Source organism: Maylandia zebra, linkage group LG7, assembly GCF_041146795.1.
Source record: "Maylandia zebra isolate NMK-2024a linkage group LG7, Mzebra_GT3a, whole genome shotgun sequence".
Classification (NCBI taxonomy): domain Eukaryota; kingdom Metazoa; phylum Chordata; class Actinopteri; order Cichliformes; family Cichlidae; genus Maylandia; species Maylandia zebra.
In genome coordinates, this window is record NC_135173.1 from 40885941 (window position 1) to 40912307 (window position 26367).

The 26367-nt window shown below is 43.9% G+C and overlaps 1 protein-coding gene across 1 annotated transcript; it reads right to left on the minus strand.

Annotated features, from left to right (window-relative positions):
* Positions 1 to 801: 801 nt before the first annotated feature.
* LOC101476648 (chondroitin sulfate proteoglycan 4) lies at positions 802 to 24864 on the minus strand. Its single transcript, XM_004538345.5, has 22 exons — positions 24587 to 24864; positions 21255 to 21418; positions 15407 to 16513; positions 14897 to 15307; positions 14704 to 14825; positions 13941 to 14049; positions 12524 to 13852; positions 12322 to 12414; positions 10722 to 11219; positions 10488 to 10616; positions 9831 to 10016; positions 9568 to 9750; positions 8569 to 8745; positions 8153 to 8351; positions 7943 to 8074; positions 6616 to 6794; positions 6317 to 6512; positions 6054 to 6225; positions 4091 to 4487; positions 3828 to 3980; positions 2972 to 3550; positions 802 to 2824 (listed from the first exon to the last, which is right to left on the minus strand). Exons 1-22 carry the CDS (start codon positions 24648 to 24650, stop codon positions 1697 to 1699), a joined length of 7707 nt encoding a protein of 2568 aa, XP_004538402.2. The 5' UTR covers positions 24651 to 24864; the 3' UTR covers positions 802 to 1696.
* Positions 24865 to 26367: the final 1503 nt, after the last annotated feature.

Genomic DNA, 26367 nt, shown 5'->3' on the forward strand with positions numbered 1-26367 from the left:
CTTGTCACGTGCATGCCTGGCCACAGATATACATGTAGAGAAACAAGTTTTCTGCACTCATTCATGTTGTGTACAACGAATCCTGGCTCTGCCATCTGAACGTCACAGCCGGGTGTGACAGAGTATTAAGGCCACATTAAGAAAAAAATATAATTTTGCCACGGCTGCTTTTTCTTTTTTTTTCAACTTTATTCTCAAAATGCGGCACTAATACTCCTTTGTAGCAGGAACTCATCAGAACCAGGTAATATCTTCTGTTGTCCAATTTTGGTGAGCCTCTGTGAATTGTCACCTCAGCTTCCTGTTTGTAACTGATGGGAGTGGCACCCAGTGTGGTCTTCTGCTGCTGCTGCCCATCTGCTCTTCAGAAATGCTTATCTGCATTCCTTGGTTATAACGAATGGTTCTTACTATTGCCTTCTGCTCAAAGCTGACTGGCATAAACAGTATTTTTCCCCCACAGAGATGCCTGCTGGATATTACCTCTTTTTTGCGACATCTGCTGATGCTCTGTTGGAACTCCAGCATGTTGTCTTGACCATGTCTACATAACTAAATGCAGTGATTTGCCGAACTGTAATTGACTGATTAGATATTTGCATTAACGAGCAGTTGAATCTGTGTACCTAATAAAGTCAGTCAGTTGTCTGTTGGGGTTTCATTCGTTTAAATACTCTGGTATTAAAATGGGCAACTTTATTGTCATAGATGCTTGGTGTTGGCCATTAACAAGGAAATAAAAGGAAAAAGAAATGCCACTAAAAAATAGCGTAACATATTTAGATTTGCACAAACAGCATGGGTATTTAAGAAATATTTTTTTATTAAAAAAACTGTCACAGTGCGTGGCAAACAGATGCAGCCATACAAGGGGTCAGAATTGACAAGTACATCTTACAATGCATCATTATTGATCATAGAAGCAGTTACATAGCAGGAGTAGTAAGAAAAAGGACACAGGAAAGTACAGGACAGGGAATAATGCCTGTGTCTGTACATGTGGGATGAGTGTTATAGCTTACAGTACATTTAGTCGTATGTACAAACATGATGATCTACTGGCTGACGTAATATGTTTTAAAAAAGCAACACCTGACATCTGTACAGCGTGCAATAGCTGTGGGTGAGTGACTTCCATTACCAGTTATATGTGTGCCAACTCAAAATATAGCTGCTGTTAATGTGGTTCACATTAAATGAAATGAACCCCGGGCCACGTTTCACTTCCTCCTTCAGTATAAAATGTATTATTGCAACAACTCTTTGCTTTAAGGAAAATAAGATGTAATTTTCTTGAGAAGGACCCAGGGCAGTTTGTGTTCATTGCTTATAACTAGGAAATCTTTAAAAGAAAAGAAAAAGAAAAAAGGAAGAAGAGCTTTTTAAGCAATAATTTCCTCTGTCTTTACTCAGAAGAGTATTTCACATCTTAGAAACAAATGCTAAAAGTGGGTAACACCTCGCGGATTATGGGTATTTCAAGACAGTATTAATGGAACAAAGTCATATTTATTAGCAACGTAACTTAAATGTGATGGCCATTGCACATTTTACTGTCGTCTTTCCAAAAAGAACATGTTGGATGTGCCTTAGGTGACCATTGGTGTTCCCTGGAAAGCAGACACATATCTTATATATACACACACACACACTACAAACACACCTCTAAGGCACAGTTTTTTCAGCATTACTACCCTCAAACCCAGTACTGGCCCTCTTTTAGAGTTGGAGTCGGGGACCTAGATCTCACAGAGGTCCTGAATCCTGTAGTACGTGGAAGTGGATTGCTAGAAGTTTTATTATCTCTTTCATTACTGTTACAGCCTCTAATATTCCTATCACCACCAGCTAAATCAGCCTCAAATGGCCCCCAGAAGGTCATTCCAGGGGCCAGACTCCTCCGGGGACTTGTGGGCACCCTGGGAGAAGTTGGGCAGCTTGCAGAGCCGAGTGGGGTGACCATAACTGAGGGCATAGCCACACTCCGCTCTGGCCTGCCCAGATACGGGCTGTCCTCATTGGGAACCGGCACTGCAGCGAGTGCCTGGACAAGTCGAAGCCGAGCTTGTTTTTCCTTGCGATGGCGGAACGCCAGGATCAAAACTATGAGTATTATAATGAGAAGCAAACAAGCTAGCAGCGGAAGGATAATGAGGAGGGGGTCCGACGCAGGACGAGGCAGAACCTCGACATGAATCAGCTGGGTGTCGGGAGGGTTCTCCGGACCGTGTTTCTCTGGGATGGAGGGAGTGTGGGGCTGGGGGGCATGGCTGTGACCTCCTCCTGCTCCCTCTACGCTGCTCTTTGACCTCCCTCCAGGACTCCCATTCCGTGTGTGGTTCCCCAGTCGGTTATGAGGCCTCAACTTGTGGTGTGTCCTGTTGTGGTGTGACAAAATGTGGGGGTGCAAACCCACAGTGACCTCACCGTGTGCTGTAGAGCCTCCTCGTCCACCTTCCCGTCCTGCTCTTCCGGCAGTTGTCCTGTTGTGTGCTGGTAGACGGGCTGTTGTGTGTTCGCGACCTATCTTGTCTATTTTATTGAAACCACCAGGACCGTGGCGCATCTGGTGATGAGGTAAGATGGTGAAGTGAAGCTCGCCCTTTGCTGGCTGGACGTTTCCAGACCTCACCAGGAAGCTGAAAGAGTCATTAAGAGGCGTGGCGGGAGCGTGGACTTGAGCTGTTGTGAGCGTGGATTCATTATTGTGGAGCTGGTTGTCGCTGTCACTAAGATTCTCCTCGATGGCAACTCGGCCTTGCACCACATCTCTGAATGTGAATGACTTCAGGACCTCTGACGCTCTGTTAGGATCATATGTTATCTACACAAACACACACACACGAAAACACATAGCAGAGGAGAAAGTCAACAGCAAACCAGTCAGACACGCGACATACTGTAGTTTTATGACATTGCAGTTGGAGAAAGGGACCGTCTAACCCCGACTCATTACAACAAATGGCTTTACCTTGACTAGTTTTCCATGTTTTGGTGGAGAGAGAACCTCAAAGACCGGGTTGGCTCGGCTGATTCTCACCAGCTCTGAGGCATCAATCATGGCTTTTCCCAGTTTCACAGCGATACCACTGGGGACTCGAACTGGCTCTCTCAGGTAGATCAGAGGCCGCACGGTCACTTTCACCGTTGCTGTTACATTTCCATAATTAATGCCAGGTGACGAGGCTGACACTGACATTTGAAAGGTGTCCTCGGACTCGCTGAGATCAGTCATGTGATAGACGACGCGTCCAAACTGGAGGTCCTCGTGGCGGAATGTGGTGACCTCCTGGTCGTTAATAGCGATGCGTCCGTGGCGAGGGGGTGTGGTGACAGTGTAGGAGACAGTGGCCCGGCTCTGACCATTGGTTTGAGCTGCAAGCTGATTGGTTGTCAGGACCACCGCGGTCCGGCCTTGAATCAACGACAGGCCAGTGTTGTTCACAATGGACACCGAGGGCTTAATAACCTCCAAACTAAACAGCTTGTAGAGTGGACGGTGATGGCCGTCTGTTACGTTGAAGTAGAAAACTCCTGTTGAGGGGTCGCCCTAAGGGAGGAAACATTGAAAGGAAGAACAAAAGACACAATGCAGGAATTAGTAGTGGAAAAAACATAAACATGAACTTTATTCACTGCTTTGTTACCACAGAATAATGGCACCACGTAGCCAAAAATAAGGCATATTGAGCATTAACCATGTCCAGCACTTTTTAAATCTCTGCACAATCACAATTACAACAATGTAAGTCTGACGCTATTTTTTTTTCTAAATACATAACACTGACACATGTTTAGGCTTCACTGCTGCAGTAAACCTTCTTCACCTGCTGTATAAAATGCAGCCGGCCGTGGTTGACGTCGTACTGGGTGAATGAGGTCACCGGCTCCGGTCTTTCCCCCAGCGTCAGGTAGCCATTGTTGGGCTTACTTATCACGAGGTAGTGCAGCTCCTCTGGAGGAGTATCATGGTCCTCCACCTCGACATGGAAAAAGTGAAGGATTAAGAAATGATGTAAAAGTTTTGTAGACGTAAAAATAAATTGCAGCTCTACCTAAATTTATACTTGTCCTTTTTGCACTTACTCACCTGAAGACTGCTGGGTCCAAGTACGACTCTCTCCCCCACTACCACCTTCATACTGGGAGCCCTGCTTCTGATCAGTGGTGGCTGGTCATTGACTGGTGTTACTGTGATGTTGAACATCTCTGTCACCCCTGTGGTGTCTTTAACGTGATGATGAGAAACTGTGTCTAGTGATGAAAAGGGAGATGATGACGCAGAGTACAGAGAGGAAAAGGAGCTGGAAGAAGAGGAGGAGTCAGAGGAAAAAGCCGACAAGGATGATGAGGAAGAAGAAGAGGGGAGATCCAAAGGCGCCACCCAGGCCCGAAAAGTGAAGCTGTCACTTGTGGTCTCAGAGTCATCGTGGAAGTATGTGATGCCAAACTTGTTCAGGGTGACTTGTGAAAAATCTGGTTGGTTCCTGAGAAAAGACGATAACCCAAAAGCCATATTTGATACTTTTGTTCATATTTACATGGATGCATGTATTTATATATATAAATCAACACAAGAAGAGAATAATAAGTGGCGCTGAATGTTCTGCATTGTCTTTTAACTTGACAAGGCCGAGGCCTATTGACTTCTCCTAAGTGATCATGATTCACTATAAATTGTAATTTCTCTTTGCCAGCATAAAAAGGATTTGTTAGGCAGCAGTCACTGGACTCTGTGACAATGGAAAAATCCAAGGAACTCAATGAAGTTCTAAGTAGAAGAACTGTAGCTTTACACAAGTTGGGAAGGTCACTTGCAAAAAATCCCCCAAACAAACAACAAAGAAACCCACCTACAAGCTGCCAATGGAGAGACGCCAAACTGTGTTTCATTGTTCTGGTAAGAGTGACAATAAAGATCTATCTTATCTTATCTTGCAGCCATTTCTAAAAAACTTCAAAGTTCAAGATGATCAGTTCAAACAACTGTATGTAAGTATAAGTTCTTTGGATGTGTCACTACTTTGCCAAGGTCTGGATGAATACCCAAACTGTCACCCTCAAATGAGAGGTAATTGGTTAAAATGTTCAGGAACCACCAAGACTCAAGCCTGACATGAATGGAAACTGCTGAATGCCGACGTCGCTGCCCACAATGAGACAGTTTGGACTAAGAAGGTGTAGAGCAAGAAAGAAGCCCCTGCTCAAAAATCAACACCTTCAAGTTCAACTAACATTTGCATCTGTTCACATGGACATGCCAAATGGCTTCTGGTAAAAGGTTTTATGGTTAAATGAGACAAAGACTGAGCTATTTGTCCAAGAGCTATGTGTGGAAGAGTAAAGGCTGGGCTTTGAAACCTATGATTATGGTGCCAACTATCAAGCATGGTAGCAGTAGCGTCACACTGCCAGTGGCAATGATATAATTGGACAAAGAGGATGGCATGATGAAGGAGGAACACCTACAAAGTATTCAAGTTCACCTCAAATCAATAGCTAGGGAGCTAAAACCTGGACGTGATTGGGTGGTTCTAACACGACAAATACACAAATACAGGATCCCAAACACCTCAAAACTGGTTTTAAAATTGATAAAGCAGGCTAACATTAAGGTTCTGGAATGACCTTCTCAAAGCCCCGACCTCAACCCGATTAAAATTTGTGGAAACCAAGGAATTTGAATGAACTTTACCAACTCTACCAAGAGGAGTGGTCAGATAGTCAGTCAGAATTATACCAGAAGCTTGCTGATGGCTACCAGAAGCATCTGGCTGAGGTATAAAGGACATTTAACCCAATACAGGGGTGTATGTTCATGTTTAAGAGTATACATTTGACCCCATGTGGATTAGAGAAAATCCAAAATGATTTCAAATTAAAATTTTTATGGCCATGATATAGTATATGTAAACTAATCCCAGCTGTATAATGATATATATCTTTTATTGAATATATATATATTTACTTTTGCACTGTATATGGTATTACATTCCTTTGATTTTAATTTTGTTTTTCAGTTCATTTCATGACAAATAAGAGCAGCTATGTACCTGGTGAGATTGTGTCCTCGAATAGACAAAATCCCATAGCGAGGCAAAGAAATCACACGATACATGATGTGGTGGTCTTTCCGATGGGACTCTGGGATTTTTCCCAGGAGATTAGAGGCATCAAGCTTGGACCTGTCTATTGTCACCCTGCCTCCTTCAGCCACCACAGCACCTGAGTGATAAATACAGACATAAATGTAGTCACCCTTATATTATATTCTTCTTGCCACATGATATTTATTAGTTTGAAACATAGATAGTACCTGCATTGTTTATTAGTCTGGTCTTGTGCTGAGAGCTGTCATGATGTTCATTGGCTTGGTAGGAGATCAAGATGGTGAAGGTGTGTGGAGGAAGAGAAGCAGGAGGCAAAGACGCCGTGAAAGAAAAAGTGTCTGCAGCTGACCATCCCACTGACTCTGGCTTGTTCTGATCATACAGGATAACGCCATCATCCAACTAAGAGAGCCAAATAAATGAGGAGGGAAAAGAGAATTTCTTTCAGAAGTCAGTCCTCTTAGAAAAAGCGAACACTGACACATGGAGACACACACATCCCTACCATGCTCTGTGTAAAGGTGGAAACATTTCTTGTGGAGTTGTCCGGCATACGTCGGACCAGGCGGCCGAGTTTAGGAGGAGAGGTCACTGCAAAGACCACGGACTGGTTCCTCCTGATGTTGCCGTCAGCAATGTTAGTAACCGCCTGAAGCTCCTTGTCTGAGATTGGTGTCACAGAGCCTTCAGGATAAACAAAAAAAGTAATGCTAAGGAGTGAATCTACCGAGTTTAATGTATTAGTAGCAGGTGACGCCATGCGTCAACAATGCCAGAGTGTTTGGCCTTAACGTGACCAACATCTGCTGCTTTGCTGTACATTTCACTCAGGAGTAGTCTACACCTAATATGGGCCAGATGTCATGTGTGTTGTGGCATGAGCCCACACAATAACCCACGCCAAGCCCACCCCACACCTTTGTAGGGCGTGTTTAGTCTACAGACATCCTGTCACTGAGTCAAAGTGCCAAATGCAGCCAAGGTTCAAATATATTTGTCACCTGAGATCGAACATAACATTGTAAAACAAATATATCAAACAAAAATTTCATACTCGAATGTCTAACTGTGCTCATTCGTTCCTTTGACTGTCCATTGATTGTCAGCGGAAAAGTTGTAGCTAAGTAGTTCATATTGTTCTTAAAATAGCAACATAACCAAAAGAGAGATCAGGAGGAGATGTTTTACTTTTTCTTGAGCCACAAATTCTCTTTCCCCCCCAATAGTGCCACATTAGATCAAGTTCTTGCAGTTTTAACTGATGTGCTAGAAGCACTGTAACCGTTTAGCCTTTAACAGTAAATCTATATTCCCAGTTTCAACACCAATTTTCTCAACACGTTTTTTATAAACTGTTTTTTACTTGACTGCAAAATGTTGTAATTTTTCTCATCAAAGCAAGTAAAATAGTTGTGTGTGGTTATATATAAGAATAAATGCTGTACATATGAGTAGGTGTCACTGTACGCATGTGCTTTATAGGTTTTGGTGTGAACATAAGGCACTGTGGTTTAGAGTAGCGAGGCCACCCAGCGGATTTGCAGTGTATTACATCAGCGTGTCACTGTTGTGCCTTCAGAGCGGCCTTGATTCTTTGTGACACAGATTCACCACAGTGCTAGAAACATTTCTTAGAGATTTTTTTCTGAAAGTCCCGTTCCACCACATCTCAGAGGTGTTCTGCTGGATTGAGATGTGGTGACTGTGGAGTACAGAGGCCATTCAGAGGGTCTTTTTAACTTCAGGTCAAGATGTGACTTCAAAACCATCAGTCACTTTATTTATTTATCTAGTCATTTACTGATTTATTGAAGCTGGAAGAGCAGGTATACCTGGGTAGACTTCCATCGGGTGGTTTCTCTGCAGGGTGAGGATCAGAGAATGAGCAGTTGTGCTAAAGATCTGACGAGGAGCAAAGTTGAGGCCGTCATTCACTTGGAAATGAAAGCCACCCGACGGCGCCCCTGCAGACAGACAGAAACATGTGGTCTACTCCTCTTCTGAATCAAAGGTCTTTTTAGAAAACAGAAACACATGCTTACCATTGTGCACAAACACCAGCTGCTTGCTTTCTATGTGACTTTGAGTGAAGTTCAGAATGTGTCTGGAGGGGGCGCTCTTCAAAGCCAAGTGGCCATTACTGGGTGGTGTCACTATGAACTCCAGCCCCTCAGGTGGAGTGTCAGTGTCCTCCGCACTGAGATCGCCTGTGGTTATCTCTGTAACAGAACCCACCCACACCTGAAGAGCAGAAAGGAAGCACGACAAGTCAGCTTGGCTCAGCATGACTATAAAGAGATATAGATATATAGTTACATAGATACATTTTGTTTGTTTTAATATGCACTAATAAAAAAGCTCTTTCATGACTTTTTGATTTAAGTGTGTCTTTGAAATAATTTTAGCTGAAAATAACAATTGTGTTGACTCTTCTTATCAGTGTGTGGGCTTTTCCCACCTTCAGTCCATGGTTGGTTGTAATCACTGGGGTCTCATCATTGACAGGTGTGATGTTGATGTGAACGGCGCACGGCAGGCTGTGTTTCCTGGTTTCTGTCTGGTTTGCCACAATGGTGAAGTTGTCTCTCAGGGTGTCACTGCCGTCGTGGATGTAGGAAATGTACTCCCGTTCCACCTAAAAACAGATGTTGTGTGGAAAATGGAACAAACGAATCCAATGAAATGATAGCTCACATCATAGTATGAAGCATTTTATCACAAAGATGAGCGCTACATTTAATTTAAGGAAAAATCTGCCAGGTATTGTTGTAGGGTGATTGTGCTCAAGGTCAGCAGGTCAACGGAAAGTGTATCTTTTGTATATTTCATGTTAGATTTTATTTGCAAAATACATGACCTGATCAGGGATGTTTGACCTGAGTATCAGCGATGAGGATTATACAAGTTTTGTGAACAGGTAGAACATGGGTATAAGAAGAAAACATCTATTTTTTTCCACTTATCCAATACAACGTCATGGTTGGAATAGAGCCAATCAATGCGACCATAGGGCAAGAGACGCAGGATAACCACTCACACCTACAGCCAATGTAAAATCACCAGTTAACCCTATATGCATGTCTTCGGACTGTGAGAGAGTATGAGAGGACTCAGACAAACATAAAGGTCTCACTGGCTAGTGGACAAACCCAGGATGTTCATGCTGACAGGCAATGGTGCCAACCACTGCAGCACCATGTCACCCATGAGATGAACCCATTAAATGACCAACTGTTCCTGTGTCCTAGTTTACTCCATTTGTGAGAAATTATTTTAAAAAAAAAAGAGCCTATTAAATGTTTTCAAAGTTGTAACACATGGTTGTGTTGATTGCCCTTCTAGTAAAAAAGGGTCTTTTCCTGCTTTTTGATGCCTCTGAGATGAACACATGGAGTCTTTCAGTCTTTAAGAGCTACATGTGTAATCAAACTTGGTTTTTGAGTGGGTTCGGTCAAACCTCAGTGTGTGTGAAAGCTGTGATAGGCATCCCTGGAATGCGGCTGTGCTCCAAATGTCCATGTCGTGGTGGATTGATGACCTGATACAGGAAGTTCATCCCAGAGAAGTGATGGCTGGCGACTTTAATGATGTCAGAGGTCAGCGGCATAGAAGACCCCTCATCTAGAGTCAAGTCGGACACCTAAACAAAAAATGTGTAGAAGAAAGTAGTGACTGACTGCTTTCTGGTTTGGTAAGTTGACCTCCGTTTGACCTTTTTACCTGCAGAGGAAGCAGGATTGGGATGATATCAATCTCCAGCCTGATAGGTCCAACCTTTGTCACCCCATTGGTTGCTTCCAACAGAACAGAATCATTGGTGCTTCCTGTGGTCTGCTGTTGATAGATGACCAAGCCCTGGTTCAAGTCCTCCTGGGTGAATGTGGGTGTTGACTGCTTTTTGATACCCTGCATGGAGGGAGAAAGTGAACAGACCCCTTGACTGCAGCCTCATTGTGAGGCCGAAATATCACAAATCACCTACTGATTAGAAGGTTGGTTCGATCCCTGGCTCCCCCAGTCTGCATGCCAAGTATCCTTGGGCAAGATACTAACCCCAAGTTGCTCTCCGATGCGTCCATCGGAGTGTAAAGGTGTGTGAATGTTATTAGAAAAAGCACTCCGTTTAGAGTCAGAGCATGGGAGAATGGGTGTGATTGGGTGAATGTGGCATGTTATATAGAGCGCTTTGAGTACTGCGGGAGAGTAGAAAAGCACTATATAAGAATCAGTCCATTTACCAAACACTAAGTGTCAGTGACTTTGTTTCTCAGCTGTACTTGAGCTCCTTTAGATTGTGCCATGATGTTGCTTTTTGAGATCTCTTAGCCTACTTTGTCAGACAGTTTCCATTTAAATGCCTCTTATGGAGGTACCTACTTTATAGTGCTGTCCTCCATTCATGCGTTGATGCTTGTTGTCAGTGGACAACCTCTGAATGATGCCAACTGTGGGAAGACTGTGCACAGTAAAACCTATCTCTGAGGGCTGACTGTCTTCATGGACCACCTGGTTAAAAAAAGAAAATCACAAAAGTGATGCTGAATATGAAACTAAACATATTTTATAATCAGAGAATTTACCTGCATATGTGAGGATCTTGGTTTTGCTTACCTCTAAGTTGTCCCTGCTTATAGAGATATTCTGTCCCTCTTCCACCACCACTGGCCGGTTGTTTCTGACTGTTGGTGGCCTCTGATGACTCTCCAGGTAAATCTTTACCGAAACTCCAATGTCTAGATGTACCTCCCTCTTCCCTCTTTCCACCTGCCTCTCTGTGCTCCGTTCTCTAGCTCTTGCTGTCACATTAAAGCTATCCGACAACTTGTGACTGCCATCATGGCGATATACCAGGCGCCCTGCTATCAAGTCTCGCTGGGTGAATATTGAAATTGCATCTGCGTCTGTTATAATCCCACTCTCTCTGTCAATAAAGCAGATCACGCCATGTTTAGGTGGGATGAAGACCTCAAACGTCACTTCGTGTGGGTCTCTGATGTCAAGGTTGCTGAAGACACTGAGGTTAGCAGAGGTCAGGGTCGTGATCCCACCCTGCTCGACCATGATGCCTGTGTTGTTCTCCACCTGCAGGTAAGGATCCTGTGCCATCACCTGCACCCCACAGCAAAAAGAAGACCAATCATGCTAACATGAACTTCATTATTTTCACACTAAAGTGTCTTCTCAAGTAAACGGTATGAATAGAAATGAAATAAATCACATCACATAGGAATTTATAGTGAGTGCCTAATCTGAATCTTTGCCAGATTTCTACTGCTTGGTTTACTCAGCTTTTTTATATTTGTGCCAGTCATGGGCCTAATGGTTCAATCACAGTGAATCACATGACTCGGAAAAAATCAATAGTTGCCCGAATCAATAGTTCAGATTGCAAGTAAGCAACTGGTTTCCCAGAGGAAGTGCCTTTGTAATTTTGCAGTTAAAAATAATTTCTGTTTAATGTAGATTTCTGTGCTTGCGAACAGAAACAGATTTGAAAATAGATTGTGTGCAATTGCCAAATTGAAACCAATTGTCAGAGATTTACAGTTAACGAACAGTCAGGTGAATAAACAACAATGAGACACTTGTGTAGGTTAACGTGCTGCACGGGTGAAAAGCTCAGAGCAAATCACACCGAACTGAAGTATTCGTTTATTTTTATAGGTTACATCGTCAATATGCAAATATAATCACATTTCCTGTTACGCAGGTCCTGATGTCTGTCTGCATGCAAGCTGTGTGTGTGTGTGTCACAGAGTATGTGTGTTGCAGGTCAATTTCTAAGAATAATATAATGCAAGTCAACTTCTGCGGATATGTATTTCTGTACTGATCTCTTGTCAGCGTCACAGGGTCAGCTTCCTGTTTCAACAGAAAGCTGTGTCTGGTGAAATATGTATAACATAACATTTGAAGCATAATCAATTAAAACAATAAAAATTCCTTAACACCAATCAATTATAAACTGCTGGCAGACTGACTCAGTGTTATTGATGTTTTATCCCTGTCACTGTTGAAGTCAGCAACTGACTGCCAGTCACCGCAGACTTGGTCCTTGTCTTCAACACAACGATTTAATGGCAACAAGATCACATTGCACATGCTCGTAATAACTTTGTGGGCAACCAAGTTTCCTCAGCATGACTGCAACATTACCCTTCCTGTCATTGTTATTAAACCAAAAAAACAAAACAAAAAAGAGAATAATCACCTCCAACAGCGTTGAAACATAATGCTTCCCATCAGATACGAAAAGCACAAAACGCCCAAAACTCACTCCTTTGTGGACAAACAGCACCTTTTTCTGAGATGAGAAAAAGCAGGAGGCCATCATGACCAACGATAAAAAAAAAAGCATTAGCAGGCTTTATAAAAAATATACAAACTATAAAAGATACCATTATTGCTCTTACCTGTTCGAGGTCTCGCTGTGTGAACTCATACAACTTGTGGCTAGGATCACTGGCCAGCACCAACTCTCCCATGGGGATCCCCCTCCGTGTGTACACCAACCAGCTGTCCTCGAAATCTGAGTCATCATCACGATAACGCAGGTCACTCAGCGTCACCAATCTCTGGCCCTCCCGTGCCACGTGGAAAACTTTATCCACAACCCTGAGGGGCCTCTGATCATTGACGAGCTGCACTGAGATGTTAAAGGTGTGCTGTTCTCCATTTCCGTCCTCTTTCTTGTTCATGTGTTTGTGAGCTTTGTAAACCACTATCTGAAATGTGAAAGAATCCTGCTTAGTTTCGCTGTCGTCGTGAACGTACATGATCCTTTCCTCAGTTATATCCTGATTCGTGAACGCCATAATGTTGTCGTTAATTGAAGTTGAGTTGGAGAGGTTGATCCGCCTTATGTGCCCATGCCTGGGGCTCTCTATAATGTTGTAGAGGACCTCCCGGTTACTCGCTGTGTGAGTGAACAGAATATCTCTGGTGATTACTTTACTCCCTCCTTCCATGACTGAGAGACCTTTGCTTATCATAGTGACGGTGGTCGACTCGGCTTTGATGTTGATTCTGAAGTCGTAAGTTGTTGAGTTGGAGTGAGCTGAAAACACCTGGAAGCTGAACGTGTCTCTCGTGTCGTCATGTTGCCGGTTGATTAGCTCGTACCTTACCAAACCATCACTGATGTTCCTCTGGCTGAAGGTTGAGTTCCTTTGTAGGGCCTTGTTGTTGAGGAGAAGCTGACCTTTCTTGGGTACCGTTACCATCCTGAAATGGAGGTCACTCTCACTGAGCTTAACACCCTTAGAAATCACATGGAGGTCCTCGGGAGTGAGAACAGCAGCCTGAACGCCATTGAGCTCCATCTTACTCCGTGTGATCTTGAAGTGAATCCATCGTACCGCGATGGGGAAAACAGCCTCTTGTTTAGCCAGGGAACCGATACTGACTTTAAATTTAAAGTGGTCTGTGATGTTATTCTGCATCTGTAAGCCACGGTAGGTGCTGAGGTATCGAATCCGTTCTTTTTCCAGAAGTTTCTGGGAGAAAGAGGTCGCTGGCTTCCATTCGCCGCTTGAGTGTAACCTCTGGAGCTCGCCATATTGTGGGAACTCTGTAACATTATACCAGATTTCTACTGTGGGGTCAGCCACATTAACTTGTACTGCAAGGTGATTGGTGGTGATGACTGAAGCTTCGCCTTGGTTCACCTCCAGTCCGGTGTTGTTCACCAGTTTATCTTCGAGTGGCACGGTTATTATCCTCAAAACTACTGTGTTGCTTACCTGACAAAGGGAGAGGGAAGAGGCAAAATACCATCTAAGAGGATAAGACATAAGATGAGAAAAAAAGACAAGCTGCTATTTTACTCACCTTCTGCCCGTCACTAACCCTAAGAGCCAGCCTAGAAGTTGAGACCCCTGTGTGGATAAAGCTGATCTTACCCTCCTCTAGATCGTTTAGGGAGAACAAGTTGATGGGCCTGGAAGATAAGAAGGTGAAAACCTTGGAGGTCAAAACAAACAACAAAAAATGTTTTAGTTAAAAGTTGTAGAAAGATGAAAACTACGGGAAAAAATTAGAATAATACTGCTTACTAACTCAAATGACTTCATCCAAGACAAGTGGATGAAACAAATTGGTTCAATTCGTTTTTGTCACTTGGTGCAATGTCTGTGAAAAAATCCTACCAACAAACACTTTACCAGATGAGGGGCTTGGCCCAGCTTTGAAGAAATACTCTCCACATCTGGGCTCAGGAATTTTTGGAAGGACTCTTTAACACAAAATCCCATCATCAGAAAAACAAAATTTGGGAGACATGTTCTCAATAATCAGCACTGATATAATTTTAGTTTTGCCAGTTTGGTCAAATTTGTCAAGACACAAGAGAGAGTGCAAATGCAAGATGTGACTGAAGGGCAGGCTTTCAGCCTTAATGCAAGGGGTAACACAAAAGTATTACATTAACTGTTTAGGAATGACTTAAATGTTTATGTAATGCTGCAAAATATACTGATGTATAAAGTGACCACACTAATTATACACAAACAGCCACTTCCACAAAAGAGCTCAGTATCTGGATCTAAAAAGATTTGCAATGCCCCATTAAAGCTTTATAAGCCGTAACACCAACCTGCCAGGGTAATCCTGATGCTCAAGGTATCCAGCCTCAGTGTTGAGGTTTCCCAGGGAGCTGAAAACAAGCTCCTCAGGACTGCTGTCAGGGTCTAGCGCTCTCAGCACATCTGTAGTCAGCTGGGGGAATTGTGAATGCATTAATTTTGATCTTTGCACGTATAATTACTCAGACATTTTGCTGTACCTACCTGTCGTCTGGACTTCTCGAGTAGAGTAAAATAGTTTCCCTCTGGCAGGCTGAGCACAGGGGCATCGTTCACAGCACTGATGCTAATTTCGAACTGGTGCAGACGGTTGCCCTTGAGAAACACAGGAAGCTCCTTCTTATTGCTGGAGAAGACTGAAAATGTGAAGAAGTCACTCTGGTCCTCTGAGCCGCTGTGAACGTACATCACCCTGCCCTGCCAGAGGTCCAGCATACTGAACGTCCGGTCCTTCTCCTCAATTCCTATCGTGATGGTCCTCTCCTGGCCCTCGTCCAAAATCCTGTCGGGGTCTGGACTCAGGTCCAACCGGAGCTGGCCATGAACAGGCTGTTCCTCAACGCGGAACATAAACTGGGATGGATGAATGCCCAGTTTACGGAAGTCCAAATTCACCTGGCAAAGAGTCCAAAGAGAATTATATATCGGTGCTGCTTATTTTTATTTTCACAATTACTTAAAAAACACTAAACTCAAAAGACAGATCAGCACTACCTTTATGTGTTTTGGTTCAAGAGGTGCCCGGCCTCCCTCAGATACTTCTAGTTTCCTCAGCATCAGGAAGTTAGGGCTCCTCTTCGCGTTAGTCTGTGCAGTTGTGATATCAACCCCAGGAAGATCTGTTGGGCTGGTGAGACTTGCTCTCTGTGGAGCCTGCCCTGTCCTACAGCCAACAGTGACATCCTTGGTCACTGTGGCATGAGGTAGGCCTGTTTTTTGAGTGTTCACCCTGATTTCACTGAGGCAGCCTTTAAAGGAGCCTCCTCCTTCTCCTCCAGATGGAACAGAAATCAGTCGAGCTCGCCTTGCTTGTCCCCGAGCTGCTTCATCCAGCCCTCCTACGAAGAGAGGCCCCGTGAGCTGGAGGACCTGAATCTCTGGGCTCAGACTGGCCTTCACCAGCTCTTTGCCTACCTTCAGCTGAACACTGTGAGGCAACAAGTGAAGCTGGATGGTGTACCAGGTGTGGTTGCTGTTTACATTTGTTAAAGAATGCAGCTCAGTTTTACTCCCCTCTCCACCTCCTACCGAAGCTACCAGATGACCACGTACGATCTCAATGGCAACAAACCCTCCTTGATTGTCAGAGCTATAAAGGACAATGCCGTCTTCTTCTTCTTTTGCAGCAGGATGTAGTTCACATTCAAACACTCCCTCTTGAAGCACATCCCACGGTGGGAGTGACATGAACGCTTCTGAGCTGAAAAAACTGACAGGATCTTCTTCTGTTGCAGAAAACTGTGGACTACAGCCCAGAGATACCTCATGGACGGTCTTGTACCCAGAATGTGGCCTGAGACTGGACAGTAAGTCATGTTGATTGAAGACGACTTCGTCCATGCAACCTCTAAACCCAGAGGAGATGTTGTGAAGATAGAGATGTTTTAATCCAGCTGTCCCGCCAACAAGGAGTCCATCCTCCACACCGAGCTCCAGATCTGGTCCCTGTATTTGTAGGCCGGTGTGGGAGTTCTGGTCCACAGTCATAGTGATATTATGGCGGGTGTGGGTGAGATCCACAGTGTGCCACGCCAGGTCACTGAGATGGATGCCCTTTTCTGAGTGCAACGAATGCTCACCTGAGCCCAGATCAAGACGCACCTGAGGATTAAGGGGGAAGGTGAAAAAGGAAAAAGTTCATAAACTCAAAAAAGTTGCAAGGAAAGCCGAAATATCACACATCACATGTTACAGTGGGGCAAAAAAGTATTTAGTCAGCCACCGATTGTGCAAGTTCCCCCACCTAAAATGATGACAGAGGTCAGTAATTTGCACCAGAGGTACACTTCAACTGTGAGAGACAGAATGTGAAAAAAAAATCCATGAATCCACATGGTAGGATTTGTAAAGAATTTATTCGTGAATCAGGGTGGAAAATAAGTATTTGGTCAATAACAAAAATACAACTCAATACTTTGTAACATAACCATCCATCCATCCATCGTCATCCGCTTTGTCCGGGGTCGGGTCGCGGGGGCAGCAGCCTAAGCAAAGAGGCCCAGACCTCCCTCTCCCCAGCCACCTCCTCCAGCTTGTCCGGGGGAATACCAAGGCGTTCCCAGGCCAGCCGAGAGATATAATCTCTCCAGCGTGTCCTGGGTCTGCCCCGGGGCCTCCTCCCGGTGGGACATGCCTGGAACACCTCACCCAGGAGGCGCCCAGGGGGCATCCTTGTCAGATGCCCGAACCACCTCAGCTGGCTCCTTTCGATGTGGAGCAGCAGCTGCTCTACTCTGAGCCCCTCCCGGATGGCCGAACTTCTCACCCTATCTCTAAGGGAGAGGCCAGCCACCCTTCGGAGGAAGCTCATTTCTGCCGCTTGTATCCGCGATCTCGTTCTTTCGGTCACTACCCACAGCTCGTGGCCATAGGTGAGGGTAGGGACGTAGATCGACCGGTAAATTGAGAGCTTCGCTTTTACACTCAGCTCCCTCTTCACCACGACGGACCGGTGCAACGTCCACATTACTGCAGCTGCAGCCCCAATCCGTCTGTCGATCTCCGGCTCCCTTCTCCCATCACTCGCGAACAAGACCCCGAGATACTTGAACTCCTCCACTTGGGGCAGGAACTCATCCCCGACCCGGAGTGGGCACTCCACCCTTTTCCGGCTGAGAACCATGGCCTCGGATTTGGAGGTGCTGATCCTCATTCCCGCTGCTTCACACTCGGCTGCGAACCGTTCCAGTGCGAGCTGGAGGCCTTCACCCGATGAAGCCAACAGAACCACATCATCTGCAAAAATCAGAGATGAGATTCTGAGGCCACCAAAGCGAAAGCCCTCCGCCACTTGGCTGCGCCTAGAAATCCTGTCCATAAAAATTATGAACAGAACCGGAGACAAAGGGCAGCCCTGGCGAAGCCCATCACCCACCGGGAACGAGTCCGACTTATTGCCGGCAATGCGAAGCAAGCTCTTGCAACGGTTGTATAGGGATCGAATGGCCCGTAGCAATGGGCCAGACACCCCATATTCCCGCAACACCTCCCACAGGACACCCCGAGGGACACGGTCGAATGCCTTCTCCAAGTCCACAAAACACATGTAGACTGGTTGGGCAAACTCCCATGCACCCTCAAGTATCCTGGAGAGGATAAAGAGCTGGTCCAGTGTTCCGCGACCAGGACGAAAACCGCATTGTTCCTCCTGTATCCGAGGTTCGACTAACGGACGAACTCTCCTTTCCAGCACCCTGGCATAGACTTTCCCAGGGAGGCTGAGGAGTGTGATCCCCCTGTAGTTGGAACACACCCTCCGGTCCCCTTTCTTAAAGATGAGGACCACCACCCCGGTCTGCCAGTCCACAGGTACTGCCCCTGATCTCCACGCAACATTGCAGAGGCGTGTCAACCAGGACAGCCCTACAACGTCCAGAGCCTTCAGGAACTCGGGGCGGACCTCATCAACACCAGGGGCTCTGCCACCAAGGAGTTGTTTAACTGCCTCAGTGACCTCGCCCCCGGAAATTGGCGGGTCATTCCCCTCATCCCCAGACTCTGCTTCCTCCTCGGAAGACGTGTCAGTGGGATTAAGGAGGTCCTCGAAGTATTCCTTCCACCGCCTGACAATTTTCTCAGTCGACGTCAGCAGCGCTCTGCCAGCACTATACACAGTGCAGGTAGAGCACCGCTTTCCCCTCCTGAGACGTCTGACGGTTTGCCAGAATCTCTTCGAGGCAGTCCGAAAGTCTTTTTCCATGGCCTCTCCGAACTCCTCCCACACCCGAGTTTTTGCTTCAGCCACTGCCCGAGCCGCATTCCGCTTGGCCTGTCGATACCTGTCGGCTGCCTCCGGAGTCCCACAGGCTAACCAAGCCCGATAGGACTCCTTCTTCAGCCTGGTGGCTCCCTTCACCTCTGGTGTCCACCATTTGGTTCGGGGATTACCACCACGGCAGGCACCCACCACCTTGCGGCCGCAGCTCAATGCAGCAGCTTCGGCAATGGAGACGCTGAACATGGTCCATTCGGACTCAATGTCCCCAGTCTCCCTCGGAATGCTGTTGAAGCTCTGCCGGAGGTGTGCGTTGAAGATCTCGCGGACTGGGGCCTCTGCTAGACGTTCCCAGCACACCCTCACTACGCGTTTAGGTGCACCAGGTCTGTCCAGCGTCCTCCCCCGCCACCTGATCCAACTCACCACCAGGTGGTGATCAGTTGACAGCTCAGCCCCTCTCTTTACCCGAGTGTCCAGAACATATGGTCGCAGGTCTGCTGATACGATTACAAAATCGATCATCGACCTACGGCCTAGAGCGTCCTGGTGCCACGTGCACTTATGGACACTCTTATGTTCGAACAGGGTGTTCGTTATGGCCAAACTGTGGTTAGCACAGAAGTCCAATAACAGAGCACCGCTCGGGTTCAGATCAGGGAGGCCGTTCCTCCCAATCATGCCCCTCCAGGTCTCGCTGTCGTTACCCACGTGAGCATTGAAGTCTCCCAGCAGGACAACAGAGTCTCCAGGTGGAGCATGTAACATAACCTTTGTTGGCAATAACAGAGGTCAAACGTTTACTATAGGTCTTTACCAGGTTTGCACACACAGTAGCTGGTATTTTGGCCCATTCCTCCATGCAGATCTTCTCGAGAGCAGTGATGTTTTGGGGCTGTCGCCAAGCAACACGGACTTTCAACTCCCGCCACAGATTTTCTATGGGGTTGAGGTCTGGAGACCGGCTAGGCCACTCCAGGACTTTCAAATGCTTCTTACGGAGCCACTCCTTTGTTGCCCGGGCGGTGTGTTTTGGATCATTGTCATGTTGGAAGACCCAGCCTCGTTTCATCTTCAAAGTTCTCACTGATGGAAGGAGGTTTTGGCTCAAAATCTCACGATACATGGCCCCATTCATTCTGTCCTTAACACGGATCAGTCGTCCTGTCCCCTTGGCAGAAAAACAGCCCCATAGCATGATGTTTCCACCCCCATGCTTCACAGTAGGTATGGTGTTCTTGGGATGCAACTCAGTATTCTTCTTCCTCCAAACACGACGAGTTGAGTTTATACCAAAAAGTTCTACTTTGGTTTCATCTGACCACATGACATTCTCCCAATCCTCTGCTGTATCATCCATGTGCTCTCTGGCAAACTTCAGACGGGCATGGACATGCACTGGCTTCAGCAGCGGAACACGTCTGGCACTGCGGGATTTGATTCCCTGCCGTTGTAGTGTGTTACTGATGGTGACCTTTGTTACTTTGGTCCCAGCTCTCTGCAGGTCATTCACCAGGTCCCCCCGTGTGGTTCTGGGATCTTTGCTCACCGTTCTCATGATCATTTTGACCCCACGGGATGAGATCTTGTGTGGAGCCCCAGATCGAGGGAGATTATCAGTGGTCTTGTATGTCTTCCATTTTCTGATGATTGCTCCCACAGTTGATTTTTTCACACCAAGCTGCTTGCCTATTGTAGATTCGCTCTTCCCAGTCTGGTGCAGGTCTACAATACTTTTCCTGGTGTCCTTCGAAAGCTCTTTGGTCTTGGCCATGGCGGAGTTTGGAGTCTGACTGTTTGAGGCTGTGGACAGGTGTCTTTTATACAGATGATGAGTTCAAACAGGTGCCATTCATACAGGTAACGAGTGGGGGACAGAAAAGCGTCTTACAGAAGACGTTACAGGTCTGTGAGAGCAAGAGATTTTCCATGTTTGAGGTGACCAAATACTTATTTTCCACCCTAATTTATGAATAAATTCTTTACAAATCCTACCATGTGAATTCATGGATTTTTTTTTCACATTCTGACTCTCACAGTTGAAGTGTACCTCTGGTGCAAATTACTGACCTCTGTCATCATTTTAAGTGGGGGAACTTGCACAATCGGTGGCTGACTAAATACTTTTTTGCCCCACTGTATGTGTGTACATAAAAAACAAAATGAAGAAAATGAAGGCTTTTCCACAAATAGAAATGCAACTGAGATCTCTCTAACAGCACCAGTGACTTGTACTTGGTATTTTTATTAAGCTATTGTGGTTTTCTGTCTTAACCTCACTCGTGTATGAACTTGTCTGGAATTAAAGCAGTGCCGGGGGGGTTACTTTTCCCCCCACTCGCTGAGCAATTTGACGCCAAGATTTCTGGGTTTAATCTTCTGGCTGGTCTTCTTCTGGATAGTAAATTCCAGCATATTTAATGAGCTAAAATGGCCCGAGGGACAATTTTTACCCTTTTTTCCCTTTTTTTACGTCGGCCCCTGGACAGTTTTCACTAATCCGTAGCCATTTTATTGAAATGGATATAGCCTTTATCTTACCTTGTCTCACAGTGATACACTTTGTCTCACATTTTTTGTGTCTTTGAGATAAAGAAGATTAGTTTCTTCTGTGTTATAACCTCCTACCTGCAGGTACCCAGAGATCAGCTCCAGAAGCATGAAGTCTGTGTGTCCTGCTGCCAAAAGCAGCAGCCCTGACTGACTGGAGGTTCGAAATCGAACATGGATTAACGTCTGTATGGACGTCTCAACTGTCCGCAGGTAGATGTAGCCATCTCCGTAGAATGAAACTGCAGCAGTGCAACAACAACAACAAAAAAGACAGATATAAATTGAAGCCTGAGCTGTCACGAAATCACTAAAACATCGTGTAGTTAATCAAAGATGCTCTGACAGCCATGTTTCAGGATTAAGCTTAATTTCATTTGCTACCATACAGGAAGCCCTCATAGCGATCTGGTGGTGATTATAGACCTTCTACCAGGAAAAAACTCTTCCATTAACCTGCATTGACTGATCTGTCACTATGTGCACTCTGTACCTGCTATCTGAAGTCAATTAATGACAACTAATGCATTCTGTAGGGGTTCATTAGACGTCATTAGACCCCACCATTGACCCAGATGACGCAGATTGGTCTTTTAGTTCAAAATACATACCATTAACTTCAATGGGAAACTATGGGAAAAATATACATTAGAAGGAGTTTTAATCAAGGCAATATGTGCACTATATTGCATGACAGATGTCAAAAAGACAAAGTGAGGCATGACTGTGGCTTAGTAAATCTGTACTTATACAGCAGAGCACATGCTAGGATTTTCACATTTTAGCATGATAGCATGATTATATTTGCACTAAACACAGTAAAGCATAGTGTTAAAGCAGAAGTTCATCTTTTTAAAAGGCATCACAGTATTTTCTAATGATAAAAACCATCTCCGTGGCCATTCATACTACACCAAAGTTATTATAGATAAATTAAATGACAGTAAAAGGAAAAACAAAGATTTTCCAAAGAAATTCCTGGTTTTTTTTGTTTTTTGAGGTTTTTGTTTTTTGAGGTTTTTATTTACTTATTTTTTAATAATTTCTAAATAGTTATTTCTGTGAATGACAAAAACTGCTTTATAATTACAAGACAGTCCATGCAATACACTATTTTGTAATTTTACCCACAATTTTAAACATTTGTTTCTTACAGTTTAAACCCAAACAGTTGTGGTGGCAGATCTCTTTCAATTACAACATCAGCATTTTATATAGATCATATATAAAGTATTTGATATTCATGAGCCATGAATTAGTGCTGACGAAAATTCAAGAAGCATTTCCATTACTTCTGTTTTTATTCACCTGTAGTCCAATGATCTATATAATTAAATACAGAGGATGCTTGCCCGTCTCTGGCTTTATAAGCATGTAATTACAGCATACTTTTATCTATCAATGAGGCCAGCATATCTACCACTAACTATAAATGAGCACCAAAAAAGTACGAGTGTCTTTAGCATCATCGATTTGATCTACAAAGCAGCGACACGCTCTCTGACTGTCCATTTGTGCAAACTGTGACGTTCAATGGATAGAGGTCAGAGCCATGTGTCTGGATGCATGCAGCTGCAGTTTGGTGACACTAAAAATGATTCAAAGCTCTGTAAAAGCAGACAGCACAACACTGCAGAGGCAGTGACCACAAAATGGAAATAAAGGGACAATTTATATGACAAAAAAGGGTGGCAAAAAAATCAATGCATTTTAAAGGTGAATTAAAGTTTGTTTGTTTCCACATCGCACAGGAAAAATATTAACAATCCAGGCCTGTATAATCTTAACTATTAATTAGTTAAGATTAACAAATCTATTAGACTACCTGTCATAACAACAAATCTATCAAAACTTTGTTTAAACTTATAACTTGTGTTTATTAAGCAAATAACAAACTAATTTCACTTTTTATAGGCAAATTTGAGCTGACACACTGGAATTCTTAGAAAAGTCAAAAATTGATCAAGCACAACATTCAACCACTAAAATGAATTTGTTTCTGTTACAGCAATACAAGTAAAAACTGTAATTTGGTATCTAAATTTGAAAAAATAATAAGAATGCTCTTCACTATTTCTTTCAGCTTTTTTGTAAAATGTTTGAAAAAAACAATAATTATATTTTACTGGTGGACTAACAGTTACAGACACATTCAAAAATGATTTTGGTGAGTGCTAATGCTAATGTTAATTTAGGCATAAATCTTACTCTGGGTGGTGGTCTATTAACTTTGTTAAGACGTGTATTTGGTCTCTAAACATATTTTTGTGCTTTTGGTTACACATCTAACATTTAGGTGTTTTTGCGCGTGCTTGCTGTAAATAACTTTAACACAGAATTTATTTTTTTCATGTATATTTTGTAAATGTAGGGAAATTGTAATGTTGGTACAAAATTTTAGAATGAGAAAAAGTATTTACATTTATGTGTCTGCACTGTAACATATGTCACAGTGGCTTAATATTTTTTTCTTAAAATCCCTTCTTATCGCTGAGTGGGAAAACTTTGCTATGAAAGCTTTTATTGACTATACGTGCTGCAGTGTGAAGTACTCAGTCAGCAGACTGGCCCAGCATGCTGCTCTGCATAAAGCCTATAAGCCCGCTGTCAGTATAACCCACGTCTGTCCATGCATCCCTAATCTGCCTCTATGATAGCAGTGAACATTGGATTATTAATAATCTTCCTACACTCGCAGACATCTCCAATGTGAATGCAAGTCACTTATGTGCTCTGACAAGCAGGTGTGGTACAGAGACATGTGTAACTGCCTGAGGCAAAGCTGGTGACCATTAGAAAGTTTTGCACGCATACAAAAACTTTCCAAATGTTGTTAAGTGTTTATATTTAAGTGGCAGATACCTGTAGTGGAGAAAATGACATATTGTTTTCTTGGACAAAGAAATGCATTGCAGAGAAGAGCTTAAGAGTTAAGATCAAAGCTGTATTTGCGAGGATTACCACCACCAAAAATGTAAAATTCCTGGCATCAGCTCAACTAACCATGTTGCCGCAAATTCATAAGGGCAAGCATTCTCCCCCAAATATAATCCATCATAATGCCATATGTCACCAGTCTGCAATGTTAGACAGGATTAGATAATAAGCAACCAACTGCCAGATCCATTTGAAGTAAATCAAAGGTTGTAAAAAAAATAAACAGGCCTAAATAACACCAGCAAAACCTTCTTTTGTCTCTATAATGATGGAAATCATTTCAGCGCAGCAGTAATGTATAAAATACACGCCAAGAACCCTTAAGAATTATTTTTCACATGCATCTAAAGGTGAAAGTTTTCTCACGTTGCTATAATGTATCACGTTGCTATAATGTATTGAAACAAATGCCAGGTTTAACTTTTACATCTAGTTTAAGACAAGGAGTATTTTTTTCCTCTGCAGGAACCTACCTCCATAAACGTGTCCGGTGGAGACCAGCAGCAGCAGAAAAACATCAGCCAAAACACTCCCCATGGTTATGTAGGCTCCTAAAATCTATTTTGCATCTTGGTTAAGCGAAACATCTGGATGCATGACTATGCAGCCGATTATCTTTACTGCCCATGTCACTCCCAACACTGACAACGTCAGGGCAATCTCTTCATGCTCTGCTGCTGGCCTTGGATTACAGACTTGGCTCCAAAAAAACCCAAAAAAAAACAAAAAACCATACCTGTGTCTGTGAGCAGAGCGCAGAGAGGTGGAGCTCCACCCTCGGATCCTCCCCTCAAATTCAGGAGACCTGTGTGTGTAAGTATCAGTCGGGAACACAAGGGGGAGTTGTTGCAGCATATGGAGACAGAGATGGAGGGGGGAAATGAGAAGGTACTTTCAGAAGATGGGGCAACCTCAAGAGCCGAAAAATGAGACCAATGTGCAAGTGGGGAAAACTGCAGTACCTCTAGGCGCCACTTACGGCTCCCATGTTTAAATGCCCGACTTTACATCATTAAAAAGCATGTTTCCATTGCAAATCCAGTTTGGCCTCTGTTGATAATTTTCTTCACAACAACTCGGAATGGGGTGACTTAGAAAACACCAACAACACCAACAACAAAAAACCTCTTTGACCAGGATAACTGAGTTATAGTTGTGCGGCCTTATTTTTTTTAAGATGTCCTGATACAGTCGCTAGAGTTCATGGAAATCTTCAAGGCACCATCATAGACAATATAAAACACTGACTATCTTCTGAAAAAATGAAGCCAGTGCTAAAGTAAGTGAACATAACATTTAAAGATATCACAAAGTGCTTCACAACAGAAATGCTAAAACTTATTTATACAAGTTAGCCAAAAGCAATCTTATAAAAAAATTTAACTGCTTTTTAAAAGGGATCACTGAGCCCACAGAAATCAGGCTGGGGGCTCAGTTAGCTACAGTGTGACATGTGAGTATTTATAAGACTTAGTCAGAAGCCTCGCAGAATCATTGTGAACAACCTGCAGACGTTCCAAAGACGTTTTGTGAACACAAGTGAACAATGAATTATAATAACTGAGGTGTGATTAAATAAAAGCATGAATAACAATTTACATGTCAGAGTGTGACACACTGGAAGTTAACTTAGTGATAAAAGCAAGAGCAAACCAGAAATCTTTAACATGAGCATCCCGAGTGAGGATGAGTCAGGAGTTACTCTAAGGCTCATGACAGAAGATTTGGCAAAAGTGGAAGAAATCCATTGGGGACACAAAGACTTCAGTTTTTTTCTTCATTAAGTTGGAGAAAATTGTAAGCTTTTCAACTTTTAATGGAGTCTAAGCAGGTATAATAGATATGTAGCTAATAAATATCTTAAAAAGAAATACAACTTAATGTCATTTGTATAGCAGTGATAAGAATTGTGCTTAAAATGTGTGGAAGAGAGAGCAGATAGCAGAAACCATAAAGGTCCCAAAATAGAAACTTGTGGCACACCGTAGGCAAGAGAAGTGGAAAAGGACCTGAACTTAGAAGCAGCAGCAGAAAAGGTTAACTTAGATAGAACCACGACCCTTTCTAAAATCATAGCAATAAAAAGTAATTTTGAGATTGGGCTGTAAGTGCTAAGAAGAGAAGAGTCAAGCTAAAGTGCCGTAAAGCTGCATTTTATCTGAAGGCCACCAGATGGCGACAGTTGCAGTTACAAAAATACTTCTGGTCCTATACAAGTCTATGGGCTGTTTGTTTGACTAATGTAAAGACTCCT